At 35.0% G+C, this 18,452-nt stretch overlaps 1 protein-coding gene across 1 annotated transcript; it reads right to left on the bottom strand.

The window, feature by feature from the left end:
* Positions 1 to 949: 949 nt before the first annotated feature.
* Positions 950 to 16,731, bottom strand: LOC127409796 (tyrosine-protein kinase Blk-like). The gene is made up of 15 exons (XM_051644624.1): positions 16,430 to 16,731; positions 16,121 to 16,162; positions 15,782 to 15,867; positions 15,600 to 15,693; positions 15,338 to 15,371; positions 14,895 to 14,982; positions 14,485 to 14,583; positions 12,864 to 12,967; positions 9,165 to 9,314; positions 6,641 to 6,793; positions 5,918 to 6,097; positions 5,725 to 5,801; positions 4,313 to 4,463; positions 3,685 to 3,816; positions 950 to 2,893 (listed from the first exon to the last, which is right to left on the bottom strand). Exons 4-15 carry the CDS (start codon positions 15,690 to 15,692, stop codon positions 2,691 to 2,693), a joined length of 1,464 nt encoding a protein of 487 aa, XP_051500584.1. The 5' UTR covers position 15,693; positions 15,782 to 15,867; positions 16,121 to 16,162; positions 16,430 to 16,731; the 3' UTR covers positions 950 to 2,690.
* Positions 16,732 to 18,452: the final 1,721 nt, after the last annotated feature.

Genomic DNA, 18,452 nt, shown 5'->3' with positions numbered 1-18,452 from the left:
ATTTGTGTTCTGCTGAAGAAAGAAAGTCATACACATCTGGGATGGCATGAAAGTGTGTAAATAATGAGAGAATATTCATTTTTGGGTGAACTATCCCTTTAAGTTTGGAAGTCCAGCAAAGTGCTGTGTGTGAACAGAGAAACAATTAAGTATGTCAAATAATGGTGGACATTAGTGACAAAGTTTATGTGCATGAACTGAAGTGCTAATACATTGAATTCAACATGAATGAGGTGTTTCAGTCAAATGGTCCTGTACACTCTTAAAGTCTTTTTCCTTTCATATTTTTTTTAACATTTAGAATTTTAAAGATACAGCAAATCTTTGCAGCTTCACATCCAATCTATACGGTATTACATGACTTTATTTTTGCTGAGCTTAAATTCATATATATCAGAGAGTTTGCTTCTGCTAGTAAGTGATATAAGCAAATGGAACAATTTGTAGTCTGATGGCACAATGCCAACGTGGACATTTAAATCAAAGAAGTGCTTGTTGTATAATTTTCAGAGAAACCTTCTGCTGTAATCTTTATAATGGGTTGAGATTTTGCAGATAAGCAATTTCTGATGATGCATTAGAATAATTGGCCTTTAGTATGGAAATCACACCAGTGTTCAGAGAGTTGGCAAACACAGAGAGCATGTAAACACTCACGAAAATTTCCTCACAAACGTGATGATGCATCTACAAACATAATGATTAATCTATTTAATATTGAAATGAAAAGCTAGATAAAGTGGCCTCATTATGAGTAAGACAGTAAAATTACCTCCAGATAACATTTCCCCCCTAACTGCTTAAGTCAGTCAATCAGACTTATCGTAACTGATGAGCCAGTTAATTTATCTACCACTGTTAATTCCATCATTCAGTAAAAGCAATGCTGCTTCACATAAATAAACAAAAAGTAAGAATGGAAAAAGAAGAAGAAAAAAAGAAAGTTCAGTCATCATTTATTTATGCCATTCAAAACCTAAAACGAGATGTTAGGCAGCATGATAGCCTAATAAGGGTTTTTCCATACAATGAAAGTTTTTTTTTTCCTTAGAGAAAGGACAAGCATACATGTTTGGAACAACATGAGGATGAATTAGGATGGACATGAGGCTAATTATTAAACCCTGCACTAAATACAGTTGGAAAAACCAACTAAGTTCACGGAATAAGTCCAGAATTCTGTATCATTCATAACACATCTTGAGAGCATCACTGTAACAGGTCTCAGCATGCAATTTCCAGATAAACCTTCCTGTATGCATTTGCTGAACTGGGCACCTTTGAAACCTCTGCTGCATGTTTGGAATTCCAAGCCATAGAGTGCTTATCGTAAGAGGAATGCTGACTCACTACTTCCTGTTTCCACTGAGGACTGGCAGGCAGGAAACCACAGGAGCAACTCTTGGGTGTTGGTTGCATTCTCACTTAGTTATCTCTAAACATATAAAAGCCCCAGGGGTGAGTTTAAGGCAAGGAGGGGTGTTGTATGAGTGCATGCGTTCCTCACATTCATTGGAGTACCCAGTACCAGAACTTTACACTAAGAGGACAGATTCGCCCCAAAGCTTAAACACTACACTTTTTAAATATCTATTAAGAATATAATTACACACTCTTTCAAGTGAACATTTGGAAAAACATGTATTCTGTATAGCTTTCCAGAGCCTTTTTGATGAAACAGTAGTTTAAAAACTGCACAAATAAGAAAGGTAAAAACATTTTCTAAGGATGGACAAACAGAGTATCAGTATGTAAACATACAAATGCTATATGTTAGTAGACAATAGCCATACACTTTACTGTATTATCAGTAAATTCTAAATCTTTACTCTTGATGAACGGAACATTTAATCTCAGGAGAAAATCTGAGTAATAACTGTTCATTTGATAGTTTCCTGCATGAAACCTCTGATGAAGTAGTCAGTGGTCAGATCTCTTGAGAACATGTCCCAATTTATTTAACACACATTCACTTCAGTGTAAATGAGCCACAGATAATGTGCAGTGATAAAGTTAAATAGTAGTAAATGGTTTTACTGAAACTTCAGAGTAAGATATAGAAAGATCTTGTTTTTACTGGCAGTTAAATGCTAATTGTACTATGGTTCTGTTTTTTGTGCGGTATGGTTATGAGTTTTAAGAATGGAGTGTGTAATTTCAGCACCTCTAGCATGGAATTGCAAAAATAATTTTTTAAACAGGTTTCCTGAACAGATAATGCCCCAAAGTCATGCCATTGAGCCAATGTTGATATATCAGGCTGGTTGGGGTGCTCTAACAAACAGGGCAATGTTTTGAATGTGCCACAGAGCCATCTGTTTACACTTTTGGGGGGAATCACCCAACAAATGTCCTACTTATGTTTCTTTACACATTAAGCTGGGATAGTAGAATGTATTTTTAACATTAACAAAAATTACACACATCACCTTTAAAAGATTTATGAAGTACCAAGAAGATCATGAGCCACCAAAGAATTACATTAAACCATGAGAACAGAAACAGTGACAAATAAAAACCATTATAAAAAAAACATTTACTGACATACAATGATGGGTATTCCCCATAATATATTCTTTGGTCCTTGGCTTAGTTCGTCCTTCCATTTCACATTCATTCCATGTGTATATTTGACCATCCCACTTTCAGTCCATCTATTTATTTAGAGCTTAACAGTGGGAATGCAAGGGCTATGGGTGCATCTCGTACTGGCCCTCAGTGGCAATGAAGAAGTCATTGAGTATGTCCTGTAGGTGGTCAAAAGTAGGTCTGTCCTCTGGCCTTTCGTTCCAGCACTTTAGAATGATATCATAGAGCTCCCCTGGGCAGCCATCTGGACATGGCATCCTGTAGTTCCTGTCAAGGTTACGGATCACCTCTGGATTTGTCATGCCTACAGTAAGACCAGTGAGGAGAGCACAGCCAGGTTTTTAAAGATTCAGAGTTTTGGAAGATCTAATTATCTAACCCCTGTTTCACTTTTGAGCATGCATAAACTTTACACACACTTAAGCTAATCTGAATTGAATTGGCCATATTCCACTTCATGCTGAATTTTAAATTTGAATTTGAATTTGAACTGGAATTTGAATTTGAATTTGAATTTGAATTTGAATTTGAATTTAAATTAGAATGACAGGAAGAGGAATTTACTAATTGCACTTCAAAGAAATTCAACAGTCACAAAAAAGAGAAATTGTATTAATTCAGCACAAAAACAAAATGGGACAGAACAAAGGTTGCCATCTTGTAAGCCTGCATTATGTCATTATATTTGGCTCAGTTTTTAAGACTTTGTTGTTAAATTATAGCATTCAGAGAAATTATGTGTTATTCAACCATGGTCCATATAATCAAAGTTAATTTATGGAAATGCCCGTATGTTGTGTGTATAATAACATGTTTATGGGTAATTCATTCAGAAAATGTTAAAAAAAAAAAAAAAAAACACACACTTATAGCAATTAAATTAATTCCTTTGAATTGCAATCCATTTTAATTTCACTTCCTTAAATTCACATTTGAGCTACATCCTGTTTGCTACCTCAATTCTAGAATTGAGCTGGAATTTAAAAGTCATTCTCAGTTCATTTCTGTGTGGTGCAAAACCCTGATACACACACAAGGACAACCTATAACATACCAAATGGACATCAAAGCCCAAGAGAGAGAGAAACCTATTACCTGGATAAGGTACTCTGCCATATGTGACAATCTCTGTCAGAAGAATTCCAAAGGACCACACATCTGACTTGATGGTGAAAGTACCAAAGTTGATGGCCTCAGGGGCTGTCCACTTAATAGGGAATTTTGCACCTGATGGTTCAAAAGACGTGGTGACAGGCCATAAAAGGGAGAGAAAGAGAGAGATTTTTTTTTTAATATAGGGGTGGCATTGAACAGAGATACATCCATGAAGAACTACTTTGTAACTTAGGAGCAGGGGTGGTGCCAGGATTTTTTCACAGGGTACCGTGATCAGTCTGTGAAGGCACCACGGGGGCTGGGGGGGGGGGGTGCTGGGGGGTGCTGTGACGGGTTGGAACCGCCCCTGCGCCCTGCTTAGGAGGTGGAAAGTGCTTTACACTGTTGATGGTATCAACTAAAAACAGCTATTAATACAACCACATGGAAAGCAAATTCTACCTTAAAGTGGTAAAAGTAACAAAAAATGCAATATAATTTCTAATCAGATAAACATTTCAACACAGAGAGTAGATCCAAATCGTTATATCCGAAACCAAATGTCAACAGTTACTGGTGCCCATTAATCTGTGGCAGTGGAAATAAATGAGTAAATGAGTATAATTACCTTCTTGTGCAGTGTATTCAGATTCGATAATCCTGGCAAGGCCAAAGTCAGCTATTTTGCAGTGCAGGGTCTCAGAGACTAGAATATTAGCGGCACGCAGGTCTCTATGAATGTAGTTTTTCCTTTCTATGTAAGCCATGCCTTCTGCAATCTGTTATACAGAGTGGAGAGTGTTCGGTAAACAGTGTTTAGTGTAATCCAATTACAAAGTAATTAGTTACTGTTATCAAATTACTTTTTAGTAAAAAGCAGTGTAATGCATTTACATTTTAAATTATTGCAATCAGATTACAATTACTTACTTTTAATTAATTTCATCACTTTTAAGTACTTTATGCTTAATTCTAATACATCCTTTATGTAGAATACATGAATTATAGCCCCGTAACGAGTTTGTGAGGAGCTGTGTGCTTGTGTGTAACAATGAACAAGAAATATGGACATTATTTATAATTTTTTGAACTTAAAAGTAAAGTAATTTGTAATGTGATTTCTTTTTCAACTAAGTAATTATTAAAGTAATCTGATTACAATTTTAGAGAAATAATAAGTAATTTGTAGTGGATTACTATTTTTAAGTCTAATTTGTTTAGATGGGTTACAACATTTAATGTGAAAAATTATTTTATTAGTTGCCTCTTAAGAAAACAGCCAATCATGAAACGTTTTTTTCAGAGAATCTGTAATATTATTAAAATGAATGCAAAATGTATTTCAATGTGGCTTAGCCTCTCAAATTACGAAAAAGAAGGACCTGAATTCTCAAGCAAACAACATATTTCAAAGTTTTTATTTTTGTAATGAAATAATTTTTAAGAGTCACTGTTTACAATAAAAAAATAAAATCATAAAGATTTGTGTCTGAGCTTCAACAGATTGTCTCATCCAATAGCCATAAATTACTCAGTTCAAATATTTGCAATGCAGACCATGAAAAATATTTCGTGGCATCATCAACAAAGTGGGCTCTAACAGGAAGTTGCTTTCTCAAAGAGAGCGAAAATGCAGTCACGCTTGGTTGGGGGGTTCTGGTGGATGGAAAAGTTGACGCAAGTTCCTGCCCGGAAGATAATAATCTAATTTTGTTGAGGCTGTTAACTTTAGTAAGCTAAGAAAGCCAAAGTCTATTTCCTTTACATGTCCCTGTGACTGTCTGATGTGAGACAACAGTTCTTAAAATAGTTCGCTAAAATGCATGTACTGTACAGTAGGTGTCTAAATTAACTGCAAAAATCTAAATGCAGGTTTCCATGCAATGTGTGAAAATGTATCCTGTTCTTGAAAAACAGGACAATGAACTCTCTGCTTTCAAATCTGCATTGCCATAAAAATATCAATTATTTGCTAGCAAGCAATGAAGACAATCAAGAGAAATCATAATTGATCTATATAAATGTTTAAATTATTCTTACTTGAGCAGTCATATCAATCAGCTTGGGAAGTCTTAACTTATGGCCATCCTCTGTCTTCAGAAAATCTAACAAGCTTCCTTAAAAAAAAATAAAAAAAGCAATGTATAGTTTGGATAGTCAATTCATAATTTGAAAAACAAATAGTCTACAACTGTGGTTGAGTACTCATTTGTTATTTTATTGTAATACTAACCATTTGCCATGTATTCTGTGACAATGAGGATGGGCTCCTTGGTGACCACAGCGTGCAATTTCACCAGTCTCTCATGTTGGAGCTGCTTCATCAGATTAGCCTCTTGTAGGAAAGCCTCTGGCTCCATGGTGCCTTCCTTTAAAGTCTTAATGGCCACTTTCTGGTTGTTTTTATAAAACCCTACAAACAAGAGCCACAAGCACACGTACAGTTGTGAGGTAAGGTTTATAACAAAGCTCATGGCACAAATTGACACTCGAACCACGGCAGCTCAATGAACACAATTTTCACTACAGATATACTTTTAGCCTCATAGTAAGATTCTTGAGAAAGAGTCTCAGAATTAATAATTTATTAATTCAAAATTATGTTATGAATAAAAGAAAGTTTGGAGAAGTTGTTGTTAAGTTTGCAGGTACACATACAGTAGGAGAAATTAGTTTATAAGTGTTTGTGTCTTCTCATTAATGTGGTGGTCATGGTCAAAGGCCCTGTGTGGTGTAATTCATAAAAAATTTGTGTGGCTGCAATTTGACAATAACACACAGAGCCACATGACACGTGGGCACACGCCTTTGAACGTAGAGCAATAAGGGACAGATTTCAAGGGACATTGAACTAGTCTGAAATGAGGAGAACAAAAGGATATTTTGGTAATGCTAAATCATTATAATGATTTAAACATTTAAAAGAAGTAAAAAAAAAAACCAGAACTTTACTTACCCATCCAGACTTCTCCAAACTGGCCAGCGCCAAGTTTTTTCACCATCTTCAGAGTCTCTCTGGGAATCTCCCACTCGTCTTGAGCCCAGGGTCTCTCAGGGGCAGCAATCTTACAGGGACTTCCTAGCCTCTGGCACAGACCATCTGCTGTCCCTATGCACATTAAAGAAGTTTAGGAAGATAATAAGAAAGTTTACAGTAGAGTAAGGGGACGTTCACACAGACTGCCTGTCTTGGATTCCGTCTGCACTGTTTTCTAATTGTTAGTCTAATTACACATGCATCAGACAGACGTCTGATTTATCTACATCTTGCACCATGAGTGCTGTGTTTTTTAGTCTGCAAAAAAAATAAAAAAATAAGTAAAATGTTTTGCTGACCATAGCTGGTTCTCCCAGCCTGGTTAGGCTCATCTGCTGGCTTCTTTTAAAGGAGTTTTGGGCACTTTTCAGTTTGTTAGACTGGAAGACCAGCTGGCCGTCCAGCTGAATCAGCTAAACTATATCCTGACATGCCTAATCTTAATCTCGTGCGACATGTGTGTACATTGCATTTTGGCTTCGCTATACGCAACGGATAATATAAATTAATTTAATCTGTCTGAATATTGTTCACAACACTTTAGACTTTCATTTAAGAGTTAAACTTCTGACGCGCGGAGTCACGTGTCACAACAGCATGGCGTCGATTTCCGTGAAGTGCTTCTACGGGTGCAGAGCCAACAAAAGTGCCTCTGGTAAGAAACCTCTTAAAGTTTTTTCATTGGAACCTGTTTGGGTGTAAAGTGTAGTGTCTCTAGTTTTGTTTGATATGACTCTTTAAAAAATGCATTCATTTTTCACGTCAGCGCACTGATAAACATGATGTCCACATGCGTGTATTGTGGGACATTATTCCCACAAAAGATGAAAAAACATGTTAGTTATTTTGAATAACTTTCCACATTAAAAAGATCTGTGGGTTATTTTGCTTCATTTTAATATAATTATTTTTATATTTTATTTTGTTATTACTGTACAATACGATTCTATTCATTACATCAGTAAATTAATTCCTATATTCACTGTGCATTTTCACATTGATAATCAATGGGTTCATCCAAAAGCTGAAAAATGTTGCTTTCAGAGGCTTTATATGGCATTAGGATGAAAATAAGGTGCATTCGAACTGTTCTGAGACCAGTGCAGACAGACAGCACATTGGAAGTTAAGTCATTTACTAAATAGTGAGCAAGGGAGCGTCCTATAGCTTTCTATGCAGCTAAGTGCATTCAATCCTAAAATCTGGTCTAAATTTCAGTTTCAGGCTGCAGATGATGTTTGGACCACATGGGACATGTTTGGCAGACATGGGACAATGGTAATCAGTACATAGATTCAGAATTTTATAATGCTACATTTATTTTAACATGGTTGGCAGTGATTGGATGATGCTGGACATTACTTTGTATTAGAATTGTTTATTCAGCTTTACAGAAAATCAGCTGTAATGTCTGTAATGTCTCAAAAACATGAATAACCAACACTTCTGGAAACATAATAAAGAATTTGATGAAAAAAATCAGACTTTTATTATTATTATTTAAAATTCTACAACTTAGTTCCACTGTCCACATATGTTGCCATCAATTTTTTGCTTGTTTATTAGGTGCTACCAATTTTAAACCAGCTAAGACCAGAAAGCCAGCTAAGGCTGGTTTAAGATGGTTTTTCAGCAGATGTGTCAAGTTAACAGTCATTCATTAAGTTCAAAAAATACGTCTCGAGCGCCCTGCATTATATTCCCTTCCGCTGTGCTGTTTTTGAATGAAAGAATGTGTCCTGTGTGAACGAAATAAACAAAACCAGCATCTAACTTGCTGAAATTTATATTGAAATGAAACCGCATGATTACATGTTTAAGATTTTGTAGGTACAATTCTGTTTGGAGAACTGGAATCCTATCGCGCCCAGTTACAGCTGAGAACAAGACCTGCTGAAACCAGAATATGGAAATAAGGTGTGGCTTTTGTGACTTATAAACACTTCTATAAAAAGACACAGCTAACCAAAATGGGGTGAAGATGCAGAATACAAACTGAGACTGAAGCTGACCTGTTTATGTAGTGGTTAAAGCAACAGTTCTAATACCTCATCTACAACCACAGAAAGCATACAGTGGAAAGGACTGCAGGGACCTTTGGTGCAGATTAGCAAAAAAAATCTCCCTCTCTTTTGATTTTATGTTCAATATACATAAATATAAACCTGATTTTGTATTACTGAGGAAAAGTTGACTGTTAATTAGCATTGTTATATCAACTTCTGGGGTAGGAGGCTTTTGTGTACAGATGTAGTTTGCTGCTTTACAAAGAGGAGGTTTTAAATTAATATACTTATATTTCAGTCATGAGTAGGTGTATGTGGTTCCTTTTACTTTTATATATTTGGAGAGCATTACTGTGTGATGTCTTAAACCATTATTATCCAAGTAGACTTCTTTCATTCAAGTCACATTATTCAAGTGGCATTCCTATTGTACTTACTAGAGTAAAACTTCACTAGTTCCTGTAGAGAAGAAAAGGTTGTGGATGGAGAGATGTAGAAACCGCCATTATCAAGAGCACGGATCTTATAGTGCTTGACCACATCACCTTGCTCTGGAGTGGAATCTCTTACGGACAGAGAGAAAGCACCTGGACAGGAATATTTAGAAACACAGCAGTTAAATGAGAAACCTGATCATTAATTTGTACTCAGTCAGCATCCAGCAGAACCAGTCTATTTCTGCTCAGAAATAAATAAAGGAATAGTTCACAAAAAATTCTGGATGACTTTCTTTCTTCGGTGGAACACAAAAAAATATTGACAAAATTTTCATTTTTGGGTGAACTATCCCTTTTAGTGATATTTGTGATGGAATAGCAAACATAGTGATATTTTTGGGAATAGCAAACACAAAATGTCGTTACTACCTGACACATATCACTGAAATACAGTAGGTGTCCTGAGAAATCCCACCTGTCTCTGTGCCAATCAGAAAATTAGTGAATTAAAAACACTCTCTGCCTGTGAATCATTTTGAGCGTTCAGGGTTGCTAAGATCTGGTTTGTTGACTTGTCTGGGGTGGATTTGGATAGAGGGCTGTTCGCAAAATGGCTGAAATCACTAACAGCACCTTTCAACTTAATTTATTAAAACATTTAATGTGAATAAATTGCTGGATGAGTAGGTGTTTTATTTTTATATTTAGAGATTAATGTTGTATTTACTGTATGTCTTATTTAGGTTAAAGAATAGTTCAACAAGAGTTAATGTTCTAACTAACTTTTAAAAACAAAGTAAAACCATCAAAACACATTTATTTGCATCTCTGTTCTTTGTTGCAAAGGTCACATCTTTGAAGTTTTGCTCAAAAAGCCACCATACTACTCAGCACAAAGCAGTAGATTTGCACTCACATTTTATTCCCTTAAAATCTTGATCCTTAGTGGTGGATCTGGCATGGTCTGAACTTTGGTGGGGACAATGTATTTATATAAGTATATATATATATATATATATATATATATACACACACAGTTGTGCTCAAAAGTTTGCATACCCTGGCAGAAATTGTGAAATTTTGGCATTGATTTTGAAAATATGACTGATCATCCTTTTATTTAAGGATAGTGATCATATGAAGCCATTTATCATCACATAGTTGTCTGGCTCCTTTTTAAATCACAATGATAACAGAAATCACCCAAATGGCCCTGATCAAAAGTTTACATACCCTTGAATGTTTGGCCTTGTTACAGACACACAAGGTGACACACACAGGTTTAAATGGCAATTAAAGTTTAATTTCCCACACCTGTGGATTTTTAAATTGCAATTAGTGCCTGTGTATAAATAGTCAATGAGTTTGTTAGCTCTCACGTGGATGCACTGAGCAGGCTAGATACTGAACCATGGGGAGCAGAAAAGAACTGTCAAAAGACCTGCGTAACAAGGTAATGGAACTTTATAAAGATGGAAAAGAATATAAAAAGATATCCAAAGCCTTGAAAATGCCAGTCAGTACTGTTCAATCACTTATTAAGAAGTGGAAAATTCGGGGATCTCTTGATACCAAGCCAAGGTCAGATAGACCAAGAAAGATTTCAGCCACAACTGCCAGAAGAATTGTTCGGGATACAAAGAAAAACCCACAGGTAACCTCAGGAGAAATACAGGCTGCTCTGGAAAAAGATTGTATGGTTGTTTCAAGGAGCACAATACGACGATACTTGAACAAAAATGAGCTGCATGGTCGAGTTGCCAGAAAGAAGCCAATGCCACAAAAAAGCCCAGTTACAATATGCCCAACAACACCTTGACAGGCCTCACAGCTTCTGGCACACTGTATTTTAGAGTGACGAGACCAAAATAGAGCTTTGTGGTCACAACCATAAGCGCTATGTTTGGAGAGGGGTCAACAAGTATATATATATATATATATATATATATATATATATATATATATATATATATATATATACACACATTCCATTTACAGTAACTATACATAAATATACAAAATTATTGATTCATTTTAAAATCCAATAGATATAAATGCAAACATAACCCATATGGCCCTCGTAAAAGATTTGAAGTCTCATGAAGTCTATTGGTGTCAATAAGAGCATTTAATGATTTCTTAATATCAGAATTAAGTGGTATTAATATCATTACTAATATCATTAACAGCATTTGAAAGTAAAATAATGCCTCCTAAGATTTGCCTAGACTGTTAGTAAAGTTGTATTATTAGAGTTTAATCTTACTATTCTCATCTGTAAAAAGTTTCATTACCTTAAACATCCCTTTTGATGAACAAGTATTAATAAAATAAGGACAATTAATATCTCCACTTATGCTCTGAGCAAAAGCTCATGCACATCTCTGTACATGACTAAATTTCTGTGGTCTTTCAGTTCTTAGCATGATGTTAACTTAAGCATGATAAAAGCAGTAGATGTGTCTCTATAAACTTTGAAAGGTTCAGGTATGCCTACTTGGTAAAAAAGCTCAAGGATAGGTTTGACCTAAATCAAAAACTTTTTCAGTTATATTATATCTTAATATTATTATTTTTTATTGAAGTCAGTGATTTCTTTAGTATTTACTTCTGTTTTATGGTATTATTTTTCACTAACACTCTAATTCTCAGTGCACTTAGTTTGGGATATTTTAGGTCCAGGTCCTATTAGCTGTGATATAATAGGTCCTAGTTAAATTGCTCGAAAGATAATAGTGATATGGCAAGATAACTGTCATAAAATATTGTCTTGTCCATTTTGTGCACTTTCAGATATGTTGATAGGACCCTCTACTCTGTAGGGGAATTGTAAACTTCTGTCATGGATCTTCAGTACACTGAAGAAAAAAATGGTTTTGTGGTGAAGTAAATATAGCAGAAAAGAGTACTTAAGTACTTTCTACATTGAATAAGTTAGTTTAAGCGTGAACTTGAAAATATTAAGTAAATTCTACATTTGTCCTCAATGCTCTAGCTTATAAGTAAATATTATTTATGATTGTTTGTTATCTTTACAATACGTCATCAAGTATCAATCCTAAAGTACTTTAACTTTGTCATATTTATTCGCTAATTTGAGTAAATTTCAGAGGTAAATAAAATAAGTACATTTTACTTAGTTCATTTACTACTCAAACTTAACTGTTCATGATATAAAAATAAATTGTCTGCTGATTGTTACCATCGTTGTCCAAGTGTTGAGGTCTGTGTGCGTAGCTCTGAATCTTGTTTCTTTTGGAAGTAGCGCAAGGTGATATTGTCTAATAGACTACATAGCATGCAATAAGCTTCCCTGAGGAAGGCTTCAAGTGTATGTCAAGTGGTGCATGATCAAACATGTCTTTATAAGGAATGTTCAAAATGTGAATTTTGTGAATTTTAATTTTACTAGGTTTATTTAACTACCATGTCCATCAGATTTGTAAGTAAAAGATACTGTATTAATAGAAGTTTTTAAGTAAAATTTACTCACTTAATTGTATCAATATAATATCTTGAAGTTAAATAGATTGTACTAATTTTATACCATTAAAATGTACTTAGAAAACTGCGAAATAAAAATCCTTATTAGTATTGTTTATTGTTTTGTTTTTTTAGTGTAATCAACTTTTGACTGAATAACATTAAGTGATCATGTGAAAACATTTTCAGAAACACTAAAAGTTCTTGGCATCTGACCTTTGGTTGTTTCACTTTCTCGCACAAGAAATGAACCAGACTTGTTTCCTGGGGCCAGTAAAAGACGCTCTGTGTCTCTGCGGCTCATGTTCTTGAAAAACCATCTGAAACAGAAAACGCATAATTATTTTTAATTTAATTCTTCATAGATTAAGTCTGTACATTACATAACAGTTAGTTCCAGTCCAAAAGTTTGACTGGACAAACAGCGTTCCAAGTGTGCTGACATTTTGTATGAATGCCCAGCAATGTTTTACTATTTGTATCACTCCACTCATCTGTGTTTGCTACACAGAAGTCCAACAATTGATCTTGGCTCATTTTGGAACAATTTTATTGGCGGAGCAAAAATAAACAAAATAGCTGGCCATATTGTGTCTGAAAAGTCAGTTACTCAATATTAACTAATAGGTGCACTCATTAATTTTCCTCATTAAAACTCTTTATTTACTCCAAAAGAAAATTTGAAATATACACTCACTGAGCACTTTTTTAGGAACACCTGCAAACCTACTTATTCATGCAATTATCTAATAAGCCAATCGTGTGGCAGCAGTGCAATGCATAAATCATCCAGATACGGGTCAGGAGCTTCAGTTAATGTTCACATCAACCATCAAAATGGAGAAAAATGTGATCTCAGTGATTTGGATTGTGGCATGATTGTTGGTGCCAGATGGGCTGGTTTGAGTGTTACTGTAACTGCTGATCTCCTGGGATTTTCACATACAAGAGACTCTAGAGTTTACTCAGAATGGTGCCAAAAACAAAAAACATCCAGTGAGCAGCAGTTCTGCAGACAGAAATGCCTTGTTGATGAGAGAGGTCAACAGAGAATGGACAGACTGGTTCGAGCTGACAAGCTATAGTAACTCAGATAACTCACTGTACAATTGTAGTGAGCAGAATAGCATCTCAGGATGCACAACACGTCGAACCTTGAGGCGGATGGGCTACAACAGCAGTAGACCATGTCTGGAACTTTATTTGGACCATAGTGTTCCTAATAAAGTGTTAGTGAGTGTATGTATATAAACATGTACTCTCGAATGACATGAAGACTGCAGTCATTTCAGTAACCTTATAAAAGCTGTTTTATTCTACATGGAAAGGATCCTCTCATGGGGGCTGCCATGTTAGAATTACATAACCAGCCAAATACTTCTCAGTAACTGCCCTGTTAATGGACACTTTCACTCATGGATTAAATTAATCATAACTAGTGAATAGTGAATTTCTACAATGGCATTGGTAACTCCAAACTATTGCGTTTGAAGGATGCTGCACCCATGAACCTAGGTGTCAGTAGAAGTCCAAGATGACTGCCATTTTGGCCAGCACAACATAATAAAAAATATTACTGAGTGCATAATTAAAGAACTGTTGTACAAAAGCAATATCACACACACACTCATGCTGTTGTACTGAATATCAGCACAACTGTAATTACTGTAGCCTCGTGACTACGGCTGAATCACAGTTGTGCTGATATTCAGTACAACAGCATTTTTCCTTGTGTGATATTGCTTAATTATGTCCATATCTACAGTATATTCCTTTTTTATCTGGTGTATGCTTTGATCGTAACAATAGATTTATGATTTTGTCCTCAACAACCTACCTCTCCACCTCCAATGTTTCTGCTCTTGCCACATACGTACTTGGAATATATCCCTCATAACCTGTGACCAAAGACTTCGCCAACCACCATTCCCCAGTTCTGAGGAAAACATGAGACAGAATATGTAATAAAAACAACAAAATACATTTTAGGTCATTTGGCTATTAACATGACATCTCATGTTCTGATAGTATAACTTGGCCCGGATTTTTGACCACTATTCCACACACTTTATAAATTTTTCCGGTTCTTACTAGTTTACATCTGGCGCAATGGTCTCTTTTATAATAATTTCGCTAAACCTTCACAAATGGAGAGTTTCTCCTAATGTAACATGGAAGCTGAGAGACTTCAGTGTATTTTCAATGTGTACTCAAAATATCAAGAAAGTATCAGCAAGGTTTACTCACTCCTGAATAATCTTGAGTCTGTCTCCTTTTTTGAATTGAAGATCACTGTCACTAGCAGGCTGGAAGTCATATTGAGCAACAACAATGTCTTCATATAAAAAAGAAAATTAAGCTGTTTCAATTACACAGATAAACAAATATTAAAAATACTTCCACCTGTCACATTTAGCACTTTTCTCAGTTCACATGTCCCATATATGTCATGACAATTTGTATTTAAGTTTTTATTCTCGTTTGTATGAACACAAGCATATATTCCGGGTAAAACTGGCATAACAACGCCATTATGACCATAATACAAGTGATCTACCCGCTGTTGGTGTTTACAAAATTATTTTTTCATACCAAATTTTTGATGCTCAAGGAAAAACACTCCACACGGACAATCATCCAAAATTATTTTGCACTGTACGCATGTCAAAAAATCATATTATTATTATTACCTTGATTGTTGTTTTGCATGTGCTCTCTTGATAACTGCAAATAAAATGATTCATTTACTGAATGATTGTAACAAATAAAAAAGCTAGCATTGCTGAATGTAATATTCAACCAATTATTACAGTCAAACAGAGAGAATCAGCATTCATCAAGAGCCAAAGCAACAGACTAAACTGAAAACAGTACAAAGAATACTCTCTCAGCAAAATCAAGCCTGCCATAATTACAAATGAATATTTAAGTGCACAAACCAGCAACACTTACATGAGATGCATTAGAGTTTGTAGAATTAAAATGGTCATGTCCTTTCTTTTTTGAGTCTTTGCCATGTTTCTGGTCACTACAAGCACAACCCATTCTTTAAAAAAATAAAATAAATACATTTCAAGTCTTAATCATCATTCATTCACTCTTATTTGTAAAAAATCTGATCTATTTCTTCCCACCTATATTCACATGTGCCAGTCTCCCCAGTTCTCTACTTTGATTTCTGTATTAGTCCACAAGAGAGTCTGAGGCATCATACTGCATGCTAAATATAAGAAGAAAACATTTTTTTATTATTATTCACGAGCCAAATACGATGATGATTTTACCATAGATTGGTGGTTTACACTTTGGTCTTTTATAAGAAACAAATACAGTAATGTTTCCATTAGTATAACTATAAATAGATTGCATGACATTTATTTTAGCAGGCAGTCATTTCCAAATGCATATTTCTGACACTACAGAATGTACACAAAATAAATCAACATGCAAAATACTTGATAAAGACTGCTTACCCTTATGGTATGAAAACAGTTTCCATTAGATGAAAAGATCAACTAATGCAAAAGATAAGCAGACCAAAAAATGAGATATGGGTTTTAGGGTTTAACATGTTATAACTTGGTCAATTCAAAATAATAAAAACATTTTTTTAACTATGATGTAATTCAATTTTTGAAAATGATTCTTCCCATTTAGATAGGGTCACTCAATACATGCATCATCTTAAAAATAAATTAAGAAATTAAAACAAGTATATAAGTGAAAACATATGATCAATTTAACAACTGTCATACTCCTACAGCATTTAAGTTTATACTCACATCTTGTGTGGCCTCAGCATACTATCAGACGTAATCCAACTTCAGATCCTTAACAATTTCTTAACTAAATAAAGCGTATTTCTCTCTTTCACGTTCACGTACTCGCAGAAACACACATATATAGACATACTAGGCAGACTTACTCTCACTCACACGCAATCAAAGATGCATTTGAGGCCCTGCATAAGCCCTGAGAGACCACATTAGTGGAAAGAGATAAACAGACAGCAATGGTTCTGTTTATTTAGCCTACCCCTCCCTCCTTTTCCTCTGTCAGTGCTTAATTCACAAACTGTGCAAATGCCTTAGAGTACAACAAACATATGATGAGCATGTGATGTCAGACATTAAACTTGTGGACAAAAAAAAACAAAAAAAAAAAAACGTTTCATCCTCTTTCTCAGTAACTGGTGTCACTTTTGGAAACAGAAATAGCACAGATTTACACACATTTATGATATGATACTATTTGGCATCAAGAAGCCTTAAAGTTTCTAAGAAATACAGAAATAACCATTCCAAAAAGTGAAATGATGAATGGGGAAACATAACTATTCAATTTCACTGGAAGGCATGTTGAAATGAATTTGTTAGGTTCCTTTTTTATTTTATTTTTTTCATTAAAGTACACAGAATTTTGCCAACTCAACTTAATCTACTCTAAATATGCTCATCCTGAACTAGATGTAACTTTCTCTTGGAGAGTGTCAACAGCTTGAGAGGGGTGAAGTGCTCGGAAGCTAGATGAGTATTTTAGCTCTCAGCAGAAGCTTTGTCACAGGATGTTGTTGACTAGCCCATACCGACGTATTTCCCTTTTTGGGCATTGTGGTTTTCATCAGTTACTCTTAAAGCTAATTTGATCTCTGCCTTAAGCCCTGTTGTTTACTTAGCATAATTCATGGATTTTATGTGTTTTGCCAGATACCATGCATGTGTTTTTGTAGTTTTTTAGGCCTTGATCCTGAATGCTGTTGGGCCTTAAAATTAAATTAAATTAAATTAGTTTTGAGTGCCCAGGAATAAATAAATAAGTAAACACATTAGTTTATTAATACAATTACATAAATAAATAAACAAATAAATAAATATGTAAGCATTTTGGCCATACACTTTCATTTTGGATTAACACTTTTAGCACAAAATTTAGAAATGGATTTTGTGAGTTATGCCAGAAAACATGCATGTGTTTATGTTGTTGTTAGGCATTAATCCTGTTGGGCCTTTAAATTATATTGCCTGGGAATAAATAAATTAAATTAAATTAAATTAAATTAAATTAAATTAAATTAAATAAGAAGGATTTTGTCATAATTTTTGGTCACTTTCAGCACACATTTAGAAATAATTAGTAATACATACTGTCCAGTAAAACAATTCAAAACACTTACTGAAAACATTAGACTACAGAAGGGAGCAGACCAGTGGGTGTCGCTTGACTCCGTACAGTTCAGCTGTGCCCCAGTACAATTTTAGGCTATTTATAAATCCTTGTCTCATAGGGACATTACAGGTTCGACCTGAGAAATAGTTTCCCTGACAATGTTTCAGCAATCACGTCGTGTGACTTGTATTTTCTATCGGCTGTTGTTAAGAAGAACTAGCGATGATTTGCTTATGAACCACTCTTTTAAGTCACTTCTATTCAAGTAATTGGTTAAACGGTTCACCAAAACTGGATGAATTGATTCGCGATTCAGTCCGATTCATTCGGAGACTCACGTTGTGCGAAGAGTTTGTTTTACCTACAATCCACCAAAACAAAACATGTAATAAAGAATCAAATTTATGCTATCGTTTGCAGCGAAGGTGTCTTACACCTGCATCTGAAGGACACCGCAACAGGTAAAGTTATTTTTCCAACCAAAAGAGTATCAAAACAAACAGTAGCCCACATGAATCTCCCAAAGCACTAAAAGTGCGATTGAATCACCATGTTTTTTACATGGAGCTTCCACTGGAGTTCTATGTATAACCATTGTACATGAATACACTAATCATTCAGTACCATGGTGGGCCTAAA

The sequence above is a fragment of the Myxocyprinus asiaticus genome, chromosome 19 (assembly GCF_019703515.2).
Source record: "Myxocyprinus asiaticus isolate MX2 ecotype Aquarium Trade chromosome 19, UBuf_Myxa_2, whole genome shotgun sequence".
Lineage (NCBI taxonomy): Eukaryota > Metazoa > Chordata > Actinopteri > Cypriniformes > Catostomidae > Myxocyprinus > Myxocyprinus asiaticus.
The sequence above is the reverse complement of the archived record's forward strand: the minus strand, read 5'-3'. Positions and strand labels throughout refer to the sequence as shown.

Coding starts and splice junctions, on each gene's coding strand:
- LOC127409796 (XM_051644624.1), bottom strand. CDS start 15,692: ATGGGTTGTGCTTGTAGTGACCAGAAACATGGCAAAGACTCAAAAAAG. Junction 6,794..9,164: donor ACTAGTGAAGTTTTACTCTA/GTAAGTACAATA, acceptor TAATGTGCATAG/GGACAGCAGATGGTCTGTGC. Junction 5,802..5,917: donor CACAGAATACATGGCAAATG/GTTAGTATTACA, acceptor TTTTTTTTTAAG/GAAGCTTGTTAGATTTTCTG.